The sequence below is a fragment of the Syngnathus floridae genome, chromosome 20, assembly GCF_059516105.1.
Source record: "Syngnathus floridae isolate MCC-2025c chromosome 20, RoL_Sflo_1.0, whole genome shotgun sequence".
Classification (NCBI taxonomy): Eukaryota; Metazoa; Chordata; class Actinopteri; order Syngnathiformes; family Syngnathidae; genus Syngnathus; species Syngnathus floridae.
Genome location: NC_142432.1, coordinates 1,839,070 through 1,857,406, shown reverse-complemented (window position 1 = coordinate 1,857,406; position 18,337 = coordinate 1,839,070). Strand labels below are relative to the sequence as shown.

General features: G+C 38.9%; 3 protein-coding genes and 1 long non-coding RNA gene across 7 annotated transcripts; 3 read left to right on the top strand and 1 right to left on the bottom strand.

Moving 5' to 3' along the window:
* Window positions 1–11: 11 nt before the first annotated feature.
* Window positions 12–6,712, top strand: pign (phosphatidylinositol glycan anchor biosynthesis, class N). The gene is made up of 29 exons (XM_088363008.1): window positions 12–668; window positions 910–1,168; window positions 1,237–1,358; window positions 1,428–1,526; window positions 1,624–1,730; window positions 1,799–1,923; window positions 2,007–2,137; window positions 2,218–2,337; window positions 2,453–2,493; window positions 2,604–2,663; window positions 2,813–2,905; window positions 3,063–3,118; window positions 3,234–3,312; window positions 3,412–3,594; window positions 3,664–3,803; window positions 4,047–4,146; window positions 4,225–4,317; window positions 4,387–4,478; window positions 4,551–4,656; window positions 4,734–4,842; window positions 4,901–5,003; window positions 5,096–5,198; window positions 5,344–5,430; window positions 5,507–5,562; window positions 5,736–5,811; window positions 5,882–5,955; window positions 6,042–6,084; window positions 6,183–6,235; window positions 6,331–6,712. Exons 2-29 carry the CDS (start codon window positions 942–944, stop codon window positions 6,452–6,454), a joined length of 2,802 nt encoding a protein of 933 aa, XP_088219134.1. The 5' UTR covers window positions 12–668; window positions 910–941; the 3' UTR covers window positions 6,455–6,712.
* LOC148380676 (uncharacterized) lies at window positions 662–5,186 on the bottom strand. The gene is made up of 4 exons (XR_015854585.1): window positions 5,092–5,186; window positions 4,913–5,014; window positions 4,537–4,626; window positions 662–1,876 (listed from the first exon to the last, which is right to left on the bottom strand). It is a non-coding gene; the product is annotated as an uncharacterized LOC148380676 (long non-coding RNA).
* Window positions 6,713–7,584: 872 nt separating the features above from the next.
* On the top strand, window positions 7,585–10,170 carry gpr141 (G protein-coupled receptor 141). 2 transcript variants are annotated; one of them, XM_088363017.1, is made up of 3 exons: window positions 7,587–7,776; window positions 7,963–8,086; window positions 8,194–10,170. In XM_088363017.1, exons 2-3 carry the CDS (start codon window positions 8,078–8,080, stop codon window positions 9,103–9,105), a joined length of 921 nt encoding a protein of 306 aa, XP_088219143.1. In that variant the 5' UTR covers window positions 7,587–7,776; window positions 7,963–8,077; the 3' UTR covers window positions 9,106–10,170. The 2 variants fall into 2 exon arrangements, with proteins under 2 accessions (XP_088219142.1, XP_088219143.1); XM_088363016.1 differs by lacking the exon at window positions 7,963–8,086 and having other exon boundaries at window positions 7,585–7,776.
* On the top strand, window positions 10,025–17,056 carry hnf4g (hepatocyte nuclear factor 4, gamma). 3 transcript variants are annotated; one of them, XM_088363014.1, is made up of 11 exons: window positions 10,025–10,170; window positions 13,601–13,766; window positions 13,923–14,017; window positions 14,398–14,504; window positions 14,564–14,713; window positions 14,920–15,007; window positions 15,310–15,462; window positions 15,665–15,714; window positions 15,853–16,057; window positions 16,147–16,266; window positions 16,361–17,051. In XM_088363014.1, exons 1-11 carry the CDS (start codon window positions 10,140–10,142, stop codon window positions 16,468–16,470), a joined length of 1,275 nt encoding a protein of 424 aa, XP_088219140.1. In that variant the 5' UTR covers window positions 10,025–10,139; the 3' UTR covers window positions 16,471–17,051. The 3 variants fall into 3 exon arrangements, with proteins under 3 accessions (XP_088219140.1, XP_088219139.1, XP_088219137.1); XM_088363013.1 differs by lacking the exon at window positions 10,025–10,170 and adding an exon at window positions 11,666–12,377 and having other exon boundaries at window positions 15,853–16,039; window positions 16,361–17,056; XM_088363011.1 differs by lacking the exon at window positions 10,025–10,170 and adding an exon at window positions 11,671–12,377 and having other exon boundaries at window positions 16,361–17,052.
* The last annotated feature ends 1,281 nt before the right edge of the window (window positions 17,057–18,337 follow it).

Sequence of the window (18,337 nt, the reverse complement as noted above, 5' to 3'; positions counted from 1 at the left end):
TTAATGGGGGCAGCGCTGTTGCTGAGCTCGGCTAAGGGACGTGCCTACTTAACGGCCACCTTAGTAGGGGCAAAGTTCTCATCAAAGGTATCGCAATTTGCCGTACTGTACAGGAAATAAAATTATTTATAATTAATATAATTTCTGAACCAAGCTGCCAAGCAGTAGCCATAAAATTACCTAAGTTCCCAAACTGGGTGGTTGTACCAGGGTTTTATTATGAGAGAAATCTTTGTACAGTCTTCAATCAAGTAATGGTTTGACACTTTGCCCCCACTAGCTTAGCCTAGTCGCGGAGAGGTGCGTTTATTTTCTTAATTGGGATTTTATTATTTTAGTATTAAATAGCAGCTTTAATGTGGTTGGCGTAATGGTTGACTCTTTCTCGCGTTAACTTTGCTTTGCAAATTGGGTACATTCACTAGAACTACTGTAACCACAATTCCTCCGTGCGCTACGTCAGCGAATATGTCACAACCAGGAAGTACACTGTTTCTAAACTAATCTCATTGGTAATAGAAAGAAAGGATTGCTGGTTTAGTTTAAAAAAAAAAATCGCATTTTAGGACAAGATGGATGTTTTTCTCAAGTTGAAACGATCATGTTGAATCTTTGATCCAAATCTATTCACGAGACAAGTCGAACGAGTAGTGCAACCGGATTTGGAGGTGCGTGTCTCCCATTCATTTGTTTATTTTATTTATTTTTAATGATCAATGACTTCTTATGTTACACGCATCTGTGATTTAAAAGTGGAATTTCATTTGCAGTCATATAATAAAACGAAGTATTACATTGTCTTAAAAAGTCACTGCGAAAACTGTACGCAACAATTTGTATCTGCATTGTGTTATTAAAGAGGTGGACCATAAATATATTGAATCCCCCTTCTCTATCCTTGCATTGCAGACTTGAAGTACGGTTGACTGTCACGGCTCAAAATGAAGATGATCACCTTTTTAGTAGTGGGCCTGACAGTCCATGTAGTCTTCTTTGTGTCCATCTTTGATATCTACTTCACCTCTCCTTTGGTCTACGGGATGACACCCATGGCCACACCATTGAGTCCACCTGCCTCCAGACTGGTGCTGATTGTGGCTGATGGCCTTAGAGCAGACAGCCTCTTCACCCTGCATCCCAATGGCTCATCCACAGCTCCTTACTTGAGGTTGGGAAACAAGCAAAACAATAAAAAGGACTTCTTGTGAGTGACAATTGTGGCTTCTGTTGTAACAGGACTATCATTGAAGAACGAGGTACTTGGGGTGTCTCCCACACCCATGTTCCCACTGAGTCTCGTCCTGGCCATGTCGCTCTTATTGCTGGCTTTTACGAGGATGTCAGTTCTGTTGCGAGAGGTGTGTATTGTGTAAAGTATCGTGTCTGTGCACTCATGAGTATTCATGGTTTTGTGTGTCTGCCATCAGGTTGGAAGGAGAACCCTGTGGAGTTTGACTCTGTGTTTAACGAGAGCAGACATACGTGGTGCTGGGGCAGCCCTGATATTCTGCCCATGTTTGCTAAAGGTATGGCACGTACTCTGTCGGGTCACATTGAATTGGATTTTAAATGTGCTGGACAAGTTTTCAATACAATTAATGACACCCCCCCCCATACTTACAGGGGCGAGTGGAGATCATGTGTACACCCACACTTATCCAGCAGAAGAAGAGGACTTTGCCTCCACAGATGCATCAAGGCTAGACAGCTGGGTCTTCACTCAAGTCAAAGTATGATAGCATTTTCAGTGTTGTTTTCTATTCCAATGAGATATAATTATGCCGTTTGTTCCTTTTAGTCACTTTTTCAATCAGCAAAGTCAAACTCCACGTTGAAGGCCAGCCTGCTTCAGGATAAGAACGTCTTCTTTCTGCATCTGTTGGGTATCGACACAAATGGACACGCTCACAGACCAATGTCCCAGTCAGTTCTTGATTTTATTAATAACAATGCTCTAGTCGTCGTAATAAACAACCTCATCAATGTATTATTGATCTTTCGTGTAGAGAGTACCAACGCAATATTGGCCTAGTGGATTCTGGTGTATCTGAACTGGTGTCTATAATTGAAGACTTCTTCAGCAATGACGGCAGAACAGCTTTTGTTTTCACCTCTGATCACGGCATGACCAATTGGGGTAGCACACTCAAAGAATATGCATATAAAAATCAAAAATTAATCTATTCAGATGTCCTAATAATTCAAATGTTTTGCTAGGTACTCATGGTGCAGGTCACCCCTCAGAGACGCTCACCCCTTTTGTGGCTTGGGGGGCTGGACTACAAGGACCCCACAAAGTGACTGAAGATCAACTTTACCAGGATGGCTATTTGCAAGGTGGCCTCATAAAAAGCTATTAGGGTTCAAAATTGCATTAAAAGTGTTCACAATTTGTTACATGTACCGTTTGAGGGAGCTAATGGATGCTTTGTTTTCCCCATTTATACCCCAGACTGGAAACTGGAGCACCTCAGAAGAGTTGATCTCAATCAGGTGTGGTTACTGTGTTTCAACCAGATCATATCTCTATGATAAAATAATAACTTGCGGTAGAGAGATGTTACAATATGGCTAAAGGTTTGCTATATGTTTCAACGCTGCAGGCTGACATTGCTCCTCTCATGGCATCTCTAATTGGTGTGCCCATTCCTGTCAACTCTGTCGTGAGTATTGCTACTTTACTCACAGCACAGTCATTTTTGTACATTTGAGTCTGCAATAAAGGTTCTTTGCTTTGAAATATTCTCATGATGTTTTCAAAGGGTTTTATTTTTCTATTATTATTAATGTTATTACATATGTGTGTCCTCAGGGAGTATTACCTGTTCTTTACCTGAACAACAGCGACCATTTCAAAGCAGAATGCATGTACACTAATGCAATTCAAATTTTGGAGCAGTTCAAGGTGAGGTACCGCACAGCTCAACTGTCTATTTTGTATTTGTTTGCACATTATAATTATTTTATAGTAGTAGTAAAAACAGCTAAGTGACAATGTTACATTTTTGTTTTCGAAATGCCAATTATTGAATTGTTTATTTTTTTTAAATATATTTTCTTAGATGAAAATGAAGCAGAAAAAAGAGACAACATTGTCTTGTCTTTTTACCCCTTACCAGTAAGTACAATAATCTCAATTGCACGTTTTCTTTTAATCCACCCCTAATTGCTGTTCCTCAGGAATATATTAAAAATGCCCTTTCATCCATGTGATCTACTTATTTGTTTATCAGAAAACTGAGTGAGCCTAAGCAAGCAGAATTTATTCAGAAAGCAAGAATACTGTTTCAGCTGGAAAAGTATGACGATGCTGTGAGTATCGCGGCCAAATAAAATGTTTACATTCAATAATACTGTAAACAGATGACGATTAGGAAGGTAGACGCCTTGATGATTTTGTTCTTTTTCTAGATCTCACTCTGCCAAGCTCTGATATCAGACGCCCTCGAAGGCCTCGTTTATTACCACACCTACGACAGGTTTTTCTTGGGTTCCAGCGTGGTGCTGGGATTTGTGGGGTGGACCTCATACGTTGTCCTCATTATTCTAAAGACTCATGCAAGCCTAAACATGCATCCCGACATCCTCAAGCAGGTTTGTTTGAGTCCATTTACAATTACACAATGAGTTTCCAAGTTACATGTGAGACTTTTGCATTCACAGAAATCCGATCACACCTTGGGGAGGCTGTGCGTGTGTGTCTCGGTGGTGATCAGCATATTCCTGCTCATCCAGAGGAGTCCACTCACTTACTATATTTACTGCCTGCTACCCGTGCCCATATGGTACTCTGTTTTTGAAGAGTGAGTGTCCTTTGAATCATATAAAGCCATGGTTCAAAATATTTATCATTCTCAAAAGAGTGAAAACAAACTATTGATTCCAAAATTAATAACATTCCAAATCTAAAGTCAAGTTGGCTGGCTGCACACTAATTGGATCATTTGAAGGCTGCTTATACATTGATAAAATTGAAAGGCCTTCACTTTGTTTGTCATTGCCTGTCTTCCATTGCAGAAATTCATAATCACAATTTTCCATTTCAGGTCCAACACACTAAAAAACTTGATTCACTCAGCTCCTTCCCTGACATTGTGGAAATGCTTTGGCTACTTTATACTGGTTGCATTCGGCATTGAACTACTGGTATGTGTTTTTTAAAACTCATTTATTTGAACTAAAATGAAGCATCAAGATTATAAACTGATCCTCTACTGCCCTCAGGTGGTGAGTTTTTTCCATCGCGCTATGCTGACAGTGGGTCTGGCTGTCCTGTCTCTTTGGCCTATGCTGTCAGGTCTTTTTGAGAAGGCTAAGGTAGGCAAGATAGTGATAAGATGTCTATTTGCTTCACTGGTCACAGTGTATTATTATTATTATTTCCAGTGGAGTTGTGTGAACTGGTTTCTGAGCTGCCTTTGTTTGGCTGCTTTCCCCCTGATGCCAGTTGTGGGAAGAGAGCCTAACATGCATCTGGTGTGAGTATATTAAACTACAAGCACTAGAATAAATCAAGAATACAAATAACAGATTTACCTGTTTTTTCTTAGGATATGTGCAGGTCTGCTTACTATCTTGGTATCATGCTGTTTCCTTTGGCCGTCACGGAACAGGACATCACTACACCTAAGTGATAAACAGCAGTTTGTCATGCAGGTTAGTGTGGTTAATTAATTTCTGTGCATGACTGTATTTTTGTTAATGGCAAAGTGTTAATGGTTGTGACTGAATAGATTCTGCATGTGGCCATGTGTGCATTCGTGCCATTCCTCACACACTCCAGCCTGCAGCAGAAACAGGGTCTGCCTCTTGTCAATCAAATCGTCAGTTGGCTCACGTTAGGTAGGTAATGTGTGACTCAATTTTTTTTTCTCCAACTAAAACAAACTGCTTTTTTTAGCATCTTCCATACCTGTTCCATTGATGAGCTCCACACGCCTGTTTCACCGGCTTCTCAGCATATTCCTCTCGCTCACAGCCACGTACCTTCTGCTCAGCACTGGGTCAGTCCATGCTTGAAGAGAAAACTTTCATCAATATATTGGTATTCTTTTGTGCATAAACAATCAACTAACATGCATCATTTCTTACCTAGGGCCGAGGCTTTGTTCCCTCCGGTGTTGTCTTGGTTGATGTTTGTGTGGATCAACATTGAACAGGAAGCCATGATTGCTGAGGGCAGCTCTGGAAGGCAAGAGGTATAATATAGAACACAAGTTATATCGTTCCAAATGATTTTTGAGCCGATATAAAGAAGATTAGGACTTAATAGGGACAAGATTTCAACAAACTATCTATGTAAGCTCAAATGTGTGATTCAATGTGATCTAATACGTCTTCCAGCTCTCCACTATTGATTTCTCTGCCAACATTGACATCTCCAAAATTCGTCAGCTGAAGTTGGATGACATCCGCCGATCTTATTTTTTTGTATCCTTAATGGCATTTGCAAGAATGTAGAACCACAAGCGCCATGTAGCTGTCCTTGACCTCATACTTTCCTCAGGTTTTTTTCATAATAACAGCTTTTTTTGGCACAGGCAACATAGCGTCCATCAACAGGTATGTATGATATGTGTTTTAAATGAGGGAATGAAGTTTGAAATATCTTGTGCAGTTAACAAAAATGTTACAACTCTCATATTGGATGTCATTAAATCATGCAGGTGTATCTAAAGTCGTAAGACTTTAAATTTGGAATTTGTTTTAACTCTTTCTTTCTCCTTTTCTTTCAGTTTTGACCCAACGTCTGTTTATTGTTTCCTCACAGTCTTCAATCCTTTCCTTATGGGAGGGTTAATGATGTGGAAGGTGGAGTACAACGCTTTTGGATTGACTTTCTTATCAATGGTCACCACTAATGCCCTTGTTTGATTTTTAGATCATCATTCCATTCATCATCGTGATGTGTACATTTGAGACCATTCAAGTTACAACACAGCTGTCATCCAGAAGGTACGTGTTCATTTATTTCTGTCCATGTTTAACTTCAACACCTACTCTTGATATTTTACATATGTAATCATATTTTCAACCTGCAGCTTATTTCTGATCGTCTTGGTCATCTCTGACGTGATGGCCCTGGTAAAACGTTTTTGTTTTTTACATTCTGATGTACTGTGTAAACTAAATTAATTTACTTTCCAACCTAATGAAGCCTTTTATGTTTATTTTACCCACAGCACTTTTTCTTCCTCGTGCAAGACTATGGCACCTGGTTAGATATTGGAACAAGGTAACGTGATACTGAAAACTTCCTATCTTAGAAATTCTGACTTTACAATTACAATCCAGATCTGATGAAATTGAATTTCTCTTTTTCCCGCACAGCATCAGCCACTATGTTATCGTGATGTCAATGACCATCTTCCTGATGTTGCTCAGTGTCGTCACGCACATTTTCACCTCACAAAGACTGGCTCTGTGGCGGAGCCGTAAGATGCACTTCCCCTGAACAAAGTACAGCACATACCAGCTAAACTAGTATAAACATTCAGTATTTATGGAATTGTACATTTTTCTACATTTAGAAATATGAATATCATATATTTAAGTGCATTGTATTCTGTCCTTATGAGTACATCATCATGACATCACATATAGCTATTAACAAACCAATGCTTGTTCACCTCAGGTATTTTTAAATAACATATATTTAGTAGAATCATGAAGACTGGATTTCTTCCTTGAATAAAAAAGCCTGACCAAAGAAGTATACTATTGCACAAATCTGTAATGTTTTATCCAAAGGTTTTTGCATTAATAGTTGTTCAACTGAGAAACTTGACTTGAATTAAACTGAGCAATTTGTTTTTCAAATGCACACAACAAAAGTATCTTCTTTTGAAGGGTTTCTACATTTTGTCGATAAATGTATTTTTGTTTTGAAGGTTTTTCTGATGTTCTAAATTCATACTGTGCATTTATGATTTTGATTGTAGTGGGTTCTGAAAAAATAAATAAATTAAGGGACTATTGATTGTCAAGCGATTAAAAATACGACATACATTCACAACAGTAAATAAGCACGCGCTGTCTAATGTGGTTTACAAAAGCTAAGCAGCAGGTGGCAGTAGTAAATATGGCTAAATACAAATGACACTCATGCCAACTAATATTGAACAGCAAAAGTTGTGAAAGCAGGACAACTAATCATAGCAATCTTGCCTTCTTAGGCTCACGGGTAAACTGGAGCCATTAGAAAATTAAATCAACAGTGGTTTTGTATTCAATTAGAGAATATCTGATGTTTATTGACCAGAGAAATAAATAATTCAACATGTGTCACAATGGGCGGAGCGCTTACTCATATTTGAACTGTCAACTTGCCACATGTTTCACTTCTCTTTTATCTTCTTCCTAATCCAATACTCTTTGAAAATCATGTACTATATATGTACATTCAAATTTTATCAACTGTTGACCATATAGAAAAAATAAAACATCATAATTTGTATAATCTAGTATCTATTAGATTAGATTTTTAACTATACCTTATATTTAGGAGGACATAAAGTCTCTGGCTGGGTTTGAGGAGGAAGCCGTCACTTCTTGTGGTTGGATTACATCGTGTGTAATTGCCTGTTTGTACACACAGACACACACAACACACACACACACTCAGCACCCAAAAAAAAACCCCCAAAAACACTCTCCTTCATTGGATACATCTACAGCAATCTTTTCAGCATAGGTTAGCAGACAATCACTATCGTATCCAAGCAGCAGAAGAAACAGATGCGAAGATATGTGCTTTAACGCCTGATGGATCAAAAGGTATAGTTTCCTCCTCTTCATAATTTTGCTTTTCAGAATACAAATCAGATAAATACAGAAGTGATGACATTGATTCAGCGTGACTAACGAATGTTGAAGCGACGACCTGCAGGATACTCGATTGATTGATTCAAATATTGGTGTATAATACGAGGCGAGTGAAAGTCATTACTGTCTTCTTGTTAGTTTGCAGAATTCCACAAAAACTACATAACTGGATAGCAATTTTTGAATATTGGTGCAAATCTGTACAAAACATGGATAGAGGAATTCATTTTTTCAGCATTTGACGTAGGCGGGAATGCAAAAGGTATGCGTTCTTCCCCCTTTTAAATCAATTCAATATCCAACACTGATGCAGCATTGGTAAAAGCATCTTTTCCCACTCATCCTTATTCCCTTTTAATTTCCTCTCAGATGGCTTCCGAACTAACACACACCATTTCATCTGTGAACCTAACATCCGCATTGACCACAAGTCCCCAAAATAAAAGCATGGTGGATGAAGAAGGTCACCACACGCTTCTAACCATCATCTACACCATGGTTCTGCTGATTGGCGCCACTGGCCTGAGTGTCATGATCCTCATAATGAAGTCCAGGACATTATCTGCCACCTCCATCGCTGTTTTCAACCTCATCTTCGCACACTTCCTTTTCCTTCTCACTGTGCCCTTCAGGATCTACTATCACACAGCTCAACGCTGGACCCTCGGCTTAGGCTTGTGCCGATTGGTTAGCAGCATGGTCCACGTTCACATGTACATTACTTTTGGCATCTATGTTGTAATCCTCGTCACACGCCTTCTGGTGTTTTACGGCAAGGCTGAGCAGTGCATATCTTTGCCAAAGATTTACGCCCAAGCTGTCAGTGTCTTAGTATGGTTGATAGTGTTGGTCATAGTTAGCTGCGTAATCAATTTTTCTTACGGCCAATCCAATGGTGACAGTGGTCAGTGTTTTAGATTTGGCAACGACATCCAATCGTACAAGGTGATCAACTACGTCATCAGTATGCTGTTCATAACAGTATCCATAGTGCTGACCGGCTTCCAAGCCAATGTTTTGTTGCTTTTATACAGAAAGCATCAGGAGCGATGGACGTCACAACCAGACTTCGGGGCTCAGTCGAAGAGTCTCGCCTTCGTCATCATCATGGTGGTATGCTTTATTCCATACCATATATTCCGACTCTATTACTTGGAACACGTTGAACTGCAGAATCTCAATGAGGTCTTTTTGAGCTTGACCACCTTTAACTGCGTAGACATGCTCACCCTCTTGGGAAGGAGGACATGCTCATTGTGTTTCCCTGGAAAAGCTATTTAATCAACTTGCCTGATGACTTGTAATTTTCTTGTCCTGTTAAAAATCCTACATGAGCGTCAATCAAATTAATTCGCTATCCCTTCTGTTTAATTCAGGTTACCTTGAGTTAGACAGATAGTCTTTGCTGACTTTGATCGCAAGAGACAGAAACTCACATCATTTGGTTTTAATTTAAAGTATCAGTACAATCTAAACATGGTTAACTTGTCTTGATTTTGTATGGAAGTTCAAAATAGTGAGTTTTAGATGTTCACACGCTTTTGACAAAAGCAGTTTGTCAATGCTGAGTAATGCACAGAGAGAAGCCAGTGGAGAAACATCCGTTATTGCGGTTCTCTTTTCCTGCCTCATACAGTGACGTGATGTGCTCTGGCACGGTTTCATATAACCAATTTGGATGTGCTGTAATGATGAACTTGTTTTTAGTTTTATTTATTTTTTTGTACAGAACTGCTATGTATTTTGAAAGTCACTCACCATACAATTTCAAATTCCACATATTTATAGTTACCCTTTGACTTGTCAAAACTCATTGTACATACAGAATATGACATCAAACAGCTTGAAGCCCAAATTGTTCACTATTTGCCAAACTGCTGCTTAATATACATTTAATCATACTGTCTCACACTTGACTTTTGTATGCATAGCTATGGAGCTTGGCGGTGTTCCTGAGCATGACAAATAAATTGTTACTTTGTCACTATTGCTTTGTGAAACATTACCTCAACTCATCTTGGCTCTCTTACCTTGAAGTCCTCGCTTGACTTGCACACATGCACACAAACACTCACACCTGGTGATCCCTCTCCTTTTAGATTTTATGGCGCTTGGGTTACTGTTTAACATCCCCACCCATCTTTGAGTTTGTTTAGTAAATCGATCTAATGGCAGGGCTATGGTGGCGCCATTCAATGTGTCGCTCTATGAAATATAGGCTGCTCGCCTCTCCAAACTTGGCTTTTTAAACTTGTTGAATGCTGTCAGGCTTTCCTAGTTGGACTTGTTCATTACCAGAGTACACATCTGGATAAATGCACATCCCAGACAGGCACAGAAATACAGGTAAGGCGCATTTGCTCCGAGTCACTGAAATACAAAACACCCCAAAAATATTTTAATCTTAGATAATGAATCTTATCAGTGTCAAATCCAATGTTTTGCTCCACCAGCGCTCTACTTGTATCCTTTCGAGTATACTTAGTGGGACGATGCTGTCACCTCACATTGTTTTGATAAGGCAGATGCACACGGTGTGCTCGAAACATCATGCGACTACTTTCACGTACTTTTGACAACATGGATGTCAGCGTGACAGACGATAGAGAACCTATAGCTTGCATATAATTCTCAAATGCCCCCCCCCTGATAATTATTGCATTTTTTTGGTAGCAAATTATATATATATACTTCCAGTTGTATTATTTTCTGTTAGTATCTCAAAATTTGTGCAAAACAAAAAAATACCGCAAGATTGTAATCTTAGGTTATTCCTCTAATCTTTGTAATTGGATATTAAAAATATTTCTCCATGAAAATACAGGACATATAGCATAACATTGTGTTTAGTGTAGTTTTAACTAGTCCAAATTTGGGCTAAAACTGTGCTGTACTATATGATATTGTGCAAAAAGCTAAATAAACATTAAAATGGGTTAACAACATATGCAACGCTATGATCAATTGAAATCTAAATAGTGTTCACAGTCTTATGACTAACACACGCACACTAACACGCATGCACTTGTGGTTGCCCACAGGTTTTATGGCTACGTGAGGTTTACAAGTTGAAACAAATTTTCTCAGTATTTTCCTGTTGGCCTTTGTGACTCATTTCATGTTAATTGTAAATGCAGTAATTATGCCAGAGGCTGTTTTTGCAGCTGAAATGCATCATACTGTACAAGTTACTTTAAACCGAATCAGATTTTATTACATTTTAAACTGATTTAAATTTCTTATATAGTCTCTGTATGCATTATGGCTACATACGGATTCCTGTAAACCTTTTTTTTTTGTCAGAGGTGTAGTTTTTTTTGTAGGTGTGAACATTAAGGTTAAGAGCACATTTTCACTCTCCACAAATGTGATGAGTCAGGGGGACTGAGACCGCTGCCTGGTTAAAATGTAATCTATCACTCTCTCGCTCTCTCTCTCTCTCTCTGCCTTTCGCTCTCTCTTTCTCTCTATCGCTCATTTTATTGTAACCAAGCAACGGTGCTTGACATGCACAGTAGTATCATTGCGTGAAATACTAGCTATGTTAGCTTTCCCAAAGTATCCCAAATTTGGCCTTCATGGTGTTGCTCAATCTTCACAAGACTAAAATCAGGATAATAAACATAAGATAATATTGTCAATGGAATTAATTAGAATCCATCATTAGTATTGACAGTAGGTGTATTATCCTCTCTCACTTCCTTTCAGTCATCTTATCTTTACTCTCTACTGTCTTCGAGACAATACCCCAAAATGATGACCTTCGAGACACTGATTGGAGTCTTCCTTTGCTTTCCTTAACCAAAATGTTGAAACAGAGTAAAGTTGGGAAAAGAAGTGTAGTCAGTGAGGTTGCTCTGTGAATTTCAAAGTAAAGATTTATGAACCGACAGTGTGTTTGTGGAAGGCTTTAATGGACTTATCAGTGTTTGGCTCTTTCAAAGAACACCTTTATAGATAATATCTGCTGAGGTGGTGCTGCTATTACTCCACTATTGATTAGATTAGGCCTGGGGAGGACACACACAAACACACACACACAAGATCTCACATTCATAAATCTGTGCACATCCTCATGCCTTTACGCATATTTTCCTGAACAAAGCAAAAGATTGTGGTACATCACCCTAACCAAATCAAACATTTCATAGTCTTAAAAACATTGAAAAAAGCTGTGATTTCTTCCACTGTAATCTTTCCATCTACGTGATAAGTACAAGGGAGAGGAGAGATAAGTATTGTACAATAAGGTGAGGAGTCTTCCTCACAGCTCCTCCTCCTCACCTTGTTCACGGACCAATCACCTGAGATGATCGATCTTTTATTTAAAGGATTTCCTATGTCATCTATGTAAGATGTTAGATCAAGTAGACACAAGCAAGTACACATAAAAGTAGGAAAGAGTGAAAGAAGAAGTGTGAGGACAACAGGAATGAAGTATCCAGCTGTTAAATCTCTATTAGATATGGAAGTTGCCAACTACTGTGACTGTTTGGATCCTTCATACAGCACGCTGGGCTTTGACAATGCTGATGTACTTTATGGAGGAGGAGGTAAGTCTGAGCAACACTGTCGGATATAAAGAGTAGAGTCAACTTCGGCACCTCATTATATTACAGTATAGTAGATTTTTCAGGGCCAAAGAGGATACAGCGTGTTTGTTCAAAGGGAAAAGTCAATGGTGCACACACAAAGAACATGTGAATTTTTTTTTTTGGAGCAGATACAAGACAACTGCAGCTGAGAATGGAGTTGCAAGACTGTTCAGATGTACACTAAATGGTTAAAGCACTTTGAGCATGCTGAATGCTGGCAGGCAAAAGAGAGCTGCTTCATAGTCATGAAATGAAATGAGGCGACTTCAACTAGGTGTGGTACCTGTGGATATCATGTGTTGAATACAACAGAATTTTTTACTGAGTCAGATATATTTGCTTGGACTCTCTCACTTAAAAATAAAGGTTACGTTTGAAAGTAATCTTCAATAATAATCTAATAATCTTCAATTTCTGTATGGCAACCGTAGGTTTAAACGTACGTAAGGGAAATGAATTGCTTTTTAAAATGGAGATGATTAGAAAACTGATTACATTGTACCTTGTTTTGATTGCTGTTGTGAATTATGGTGATTTCTTTGATTGCATGAAATGCTGAGGATAGGGAAGACTAATAAAAGCATTCAATCAGAATTTTAATAAAGCTGACAACAGTAAGGGAGAAATTGCATGTATGGCCATAAAAAATTATTTTATTGACTGGTGTCTATTTTCCTGATCAACACAGTATGTGTGATGATTAAAAAAAAAAAGTCACAAATTACATCTTTCAATCCTCAGGTGATGTTCATTTCTATTTGGGCGGACTTTTTCCAGGTTGCAAATAGCCAAAGCAATGATGATGATTATGGTTTTGTTTAGGGTGACGAAAGCGGCAGTGCTTATCATAATAATCAAAATGATAAAGGTAACAATGCGGAGATGACTGTGGAAATAAGGTTATCAACAAGAATGTTTATTAGGGCCACTGATTGAATCCAATATTTGCTATTTCTTGTTTGAGTTTATTATTAGGTGCATGCAATACACAAAAGACTTGCTGGCAATTTCACATCTCTACTTAGGAAACTTTTCAAGTACAACTTTCCTACAGACGCATTTAATATTATCCATCAATTCATGGTTGGTTAATAAAATCATAAGAGGCTATGGGGTACTAAAAGATTTTAAATATGTTCACCGCTCAGTACTGCATTTTTGTATATTTCTCTATATTTCAGAAAACATGCCAACAGATCCAAGCTTATCTTGTCCGGATGGGACCAACAGTAACTGCGCCATCTGCGGAGACAAAGCCACAGGGAAACATTACGGCGCCTCCAGCTGTGACGGCTGCAAAGGTTTCTTTCGGCGCTCCATACGCAAGAGCCACATCTACACTTGCAGGTACACACAGACCGTATGCACCAAAAGAACTGAGGTGGAATTTGAAAACATCTACCTCCATTACACCGATATCATTAATATCCAACACAAGATGTGGATGCCAAACATTAACAGGCCAGTTCTAAAGGTAAAATTTCAATTGTTGGTCACACGCAGGTTCAGCAGGCTGTGCGTCGTTGATAAAGACAAGAGGAACCAGTGTCGTTTCTGCAGACTCAACAAATGCTTCCGAGCTGGCATGAAAAAAGAAGGTATTGTCTCCTTTACATTGCTTAGGACAACTAACCATCACGAAAAGAAAAATAGAAATAAACATACTTCCTCAATGCAGCAAACTAATTCAAAACGCTGCTTCAAAATGGCTGAAATTATCACAGCTATAAAATAGCTGATTAGATGCATGTGTGTGTGTGTTTACGAGGTGAATAACCTTGGCACGGTGTTTTATGACCCCTAATCATGTGTTATTCAAAGCTGTTGTTCTGGATCACAACTGGTTAACGTTTGACTCCTCTGCCAGCCTCTATGACTATTCTCCTAAATATTAACTGCCCGAACTGCTGTCTGCTCTCATCGAGGTCCCGTTGACATGGAGAAAGAGGTCATTATTCATTTCTCATTCTGTTTTTAGCTGTACAAAATGAGCGGGATCGGATCAGCTGTAGAAGAATCGTTCCAGACCCTCAAGACCTTCCAACCATCACAGTTTTGGCCCAAGCTGAAACACTTTCTCAACAGGTGCATATCAAGCTAAACCTCAAAATAAGCAACATACATGACTTCCTGTTTCTATCCAGATCAGCACCCCAGTCGGAATAGCAGACATAAGAGAGCAGAAATCCGCCACTATTGCGGATGTGTGTGACTCTATGAGACAGCAACTACTGGTTTTGGTCGAATGGGCCAAATACATTCCATCCTTCGGGGAACTACCGCTGGATGACCAGGTAGGAAGACACACATTTCTACTGCTGGACCTCAACCAAACCTCTTGTTTGGAAGAAACTCATCAGCCAAGCACTGTAAAGTAATATTTATGGTAATGATTAACCAGGAAGTTATTCGCATACAGAAATTGAATATTTCTCCTTCCTGGATATTAAATATTATTAATGTAGGAACTAAAGGTTTCATTGCTTGTGTTTGTCTCCAGGTGAGCTTGCTCAGGGCTCATGCGGGCGAGCACCTCTTGCTGGGAATGGCCAAAAGGTCAATACCATTCAAGGACTTTCTGCTTTTAGGTAAGTGGCTATGGGAATGTCATTTCGTTCATGGGATTCTTCACTGAAATGTGATGACTGATTAAATGTGTTTGCTGAGCAATGATTTACCAAAGGCGCTCTCCCCTCTCTCTCTCTCTTTGTGACTTCAAAAAGTAGAAATGGTATAACTCATAGCTGGGGCGTGTGGCAGCGTCATACTGTAAACAGATTTGTCACCAACCTACGTACTTTGAAGGGTTCTCCAACCCTTTATCGTACCTGGGATCTTTAAAAAGGGTCATTGACGCCTTCAATGATTATGCCAATGTGTGTATGTGCAGGTAACGGTTGCGTGATACACAGAAACAGTCCAGAACCTGAGCACTACCGGGTTGCAAATCGAATTCTGGATGAGCTGGTCAAGCCTTTTCAGGAGATCCAAATCGATGACAATGAATACGCTGCACTCAAGGCTATTGTTTTCTTTGACCCCGGTAACGTATTACGTTCTGTACATACAAGAATTTTAAGAATTTTGTTTTTTTCACAACAGTTTGCACATCCATTCATTTCACATTGCCAGTCAGCCAATCCTTAATTTGCTTTCATGTCCAGAATGAATCATTTCATAAATTCCAGTCATATGCCTAAATCAAAACTCTATTGATCTTATCTTGTCCCCTCCACAATCTGCAGATGCAAAGTCTCTGCGGGACCCTTCGAAAATCAAAGCCACACGTCTGCAAGTAAGTGGAGCCGTGGAGTTTTCATTGTGTTATATATCTTATAATTAAAGACAAACGTTTCCTTAACAACACAAAACCTGTAATTGTTGATTCCCAATACAATTTTAAAGCTAAAAGAATTGGCATAATGGGTTGCAGGTTCAGATGAGTCTGGAAGACTACATTAATGACCGCCAGTATGACTCACGAGGTCGTTTTGGGGAGCTGTTACTCCTCCTGCCCACCCTCCAGAGCATCACCTGGCAAATGATCGAACAACTCCAGTTTATTAAACTTTGTGGTCTGGCCAAGATCGACAACCTGCTGCAGGAGATGTTGCTGGGAGGTGACAATGCATGCCGACGTAAATACTGCACAAAACCGATCACTCTAAGAATTGGCCAATTGGGGATCTCTGTTTTATTTTTACATTTTTAAATTTTTTTTGTCTAGGCTTGCCGTCCGAGAACACACACCTTCACCATCCCCCACACACCCAGCTAACTCAAGAACCTGTGACTGGACACACTCTGCTCATCAGCACCATGCCGATTATACACACTCAACAGATAGGTAATGAAAATGCACATGTAGGAAGTCAAGAACAAACATAAGAGCATCGAAATATAAGTAATAAGATAATCCAAAATTTTCTCTGGTCCTGCAGCCTCTCCAGACACCCCCATCCCGTCACCTCCTCAAGGTCAAGCCCCTGAGATGTACAAACACTTTCCCCAGCCCATTTGTCCTGCGGCCAGTCCTTCACCTTCTGCATAGACGGACGGACCCCTGACATTGGATCAGTGTCTTATATTAACATGCTTTGGTCTCAATCATAGGGTAGAAAATATGTAAATCACTACCCGAGTATGTGAGGTTAACCTAGTCCAGTGGCCAAGATGCAATGTGCTGCAACATTTTAAGTGGATTGCACCAAAGGACCAAGAAACAAATATTTCTGTCTACTATATTTAATAAAGCACTTGTATAAAGTACTTTCTAATATCAGTGATCCACTTGAGTGCTGACACAGTAAAAGCAATTTGGCCAAACTCATTAACTTTTGAATTAATCATTTACAGTGTACATAGAAGAGTGTAAAATACTAAAACATTTTGATATATTCTCATATTTTATAAATTTCTGTATATAGCAAGGGGATTTCTGGTGATGTAAATACTTAAATTAAAATGTTGAATAACAGAATTACTGAACTTAACTGTTTATTGAATTGATATTTTGTATTTCCTTGGAACCAATGTACATATTAATTTATGTTGTGTAAAAAAAAAGCCACTCCCTCAAATAAAATAAAAATAATAATTGTATCCAATTATGATTATTATTAATATTATATTTTGGAGTAAAAGTACACAAAGGGTTCACTTGAAAGATTCTTTAGAATTTTATAGCATCATTTTCCATCACAAAAAAAACTAACTTTTATTCACAAAATAAAAATTCACTTTTACTTTATGTACTTCTGTATTTTCATTTTACCAGGAACAATATCCGCAGAAATATAATAGCTTATTGATACAAATGTGTTTTTTTTTTTCCCCTCCCATGTCCAATAACACTAAGGCAATGTTCGCCCATTACTTCCGGAAGAAAGGCACGATATACACTTTGTTCCCAGGCTATTGAAAGCTCACTGCTGAATGACGCTGTTCATCAAAAATCTAACTAGTTTCCTTCCATCATTTATTTGAGAAGACACACATCCAGGCGAGGTCTAAAGCCAAGCTGTAATGTAAAACATTCATTCCAGCTGAACCGAGCCCAACTGGACACGCAGTACTTTTAAATATGTTTGTCCAGATATACACAAATCCTATTGTAGCGTGCATTGTATATATAAATGTGTGTGTGCTTTCACGCACTGTGGATGAGTCCAGGGGATAAAACCGAGAGCTCTTCTCTGTATATTGTTGTGTGACTGAAAAAAAAAAAAAATCCTACTCAGGTTATTTATGGCCATCTAAAATCAACATTGGCCAAATCCTTCATATCAACTTCATAATGGACACGCTGCCTGGCTCAGGTCAAAATAACCTCAAATCACAATGGGACGAGGTGCGCATGTATATATACTGTATGCTCCCGCCTTCAATTTATTTATGTGTGCTGGTGCATGAGCGAATGCTGTGTGTTTTTGGAAGAGTGTATATACCCAGGGAACTTTAATCAAAGGCACAGTGTGGAGATATGGGGGCCTCGTCACTCTCTTCTTCCTGAGATAAAACTGTGCGTTAGCATGCCAGTCACATATCTCATCTGAGAGCCTCTCTCTCTCTCGCTCTCCCTCACTCACACCTCCGACAGCACGCTATCACACACCACCTGAGGAGGATGTCAAGATATGGCAATGGAGCAGCACAAGATGGGCAGGAGTATTTAGCTCTTAAAATCTTCCATTTATTGATTTCCTAATATTTATGTCATTAATGAACAAATAGAATGTTCGGAAGCTTTATTTTTAAACCTGTATGGCATAATGCATGATCTCTATTCAATTTAATGGTTAAGTGTAATTTAAAAAAGCTACAGAAAGCTTTGTCTGTCTCAGAAAAAGGGTAAATGGAGTAAATACAACAAATTAAATGGATTTATTTTTTTAAAACATTTTTGGACATTTCTTTTC

Bases quoted from the DNA above. Each gene is read 5' to 3' on its own strand.
- hnf4g (XM_088363011.1), top strand. From the start codon at position 12,257: ATGAAGTATCCAGCTGTTAAATCTCTATTAGATATGGAAGTTGCCAAC. The intron at 12,378-13,600 runs GTAAGTCTGAGC...TCTATATTTCAG, and splicing joins TGTACTTTATGGAGGAGGAG to AAAACATGCCAACAGATCCA. The intron at 14,714-14,919 runs GTAGGAAGACAC...GTTTGTCTCCAG, and splicing joins AACTACCGCTGGATGACCAG to GTGAGCTTGCTCAGGGCTCA.
- pign (XM_088363008.1), top strand. From the start codon at position 942: ATGAAGATGATCACCTTTTTAGTAGTGGGCCTGACAGTCCATGTAGTC. The intron at 4,147-4,224 runs GTATGTGTTTTT...TACTGCCCTCAG, and splicing joins CATTCGGCATTGAACTACTG to GTGGTGAGTTTTTTCCATCG. The intron at 6,236-6,330 runs GTAACGTGATAC...TTTCCCGCACAG, and splicing joins TGGTTAGATATTGGAACAAG to CATCAGCCACTATGTTATCG.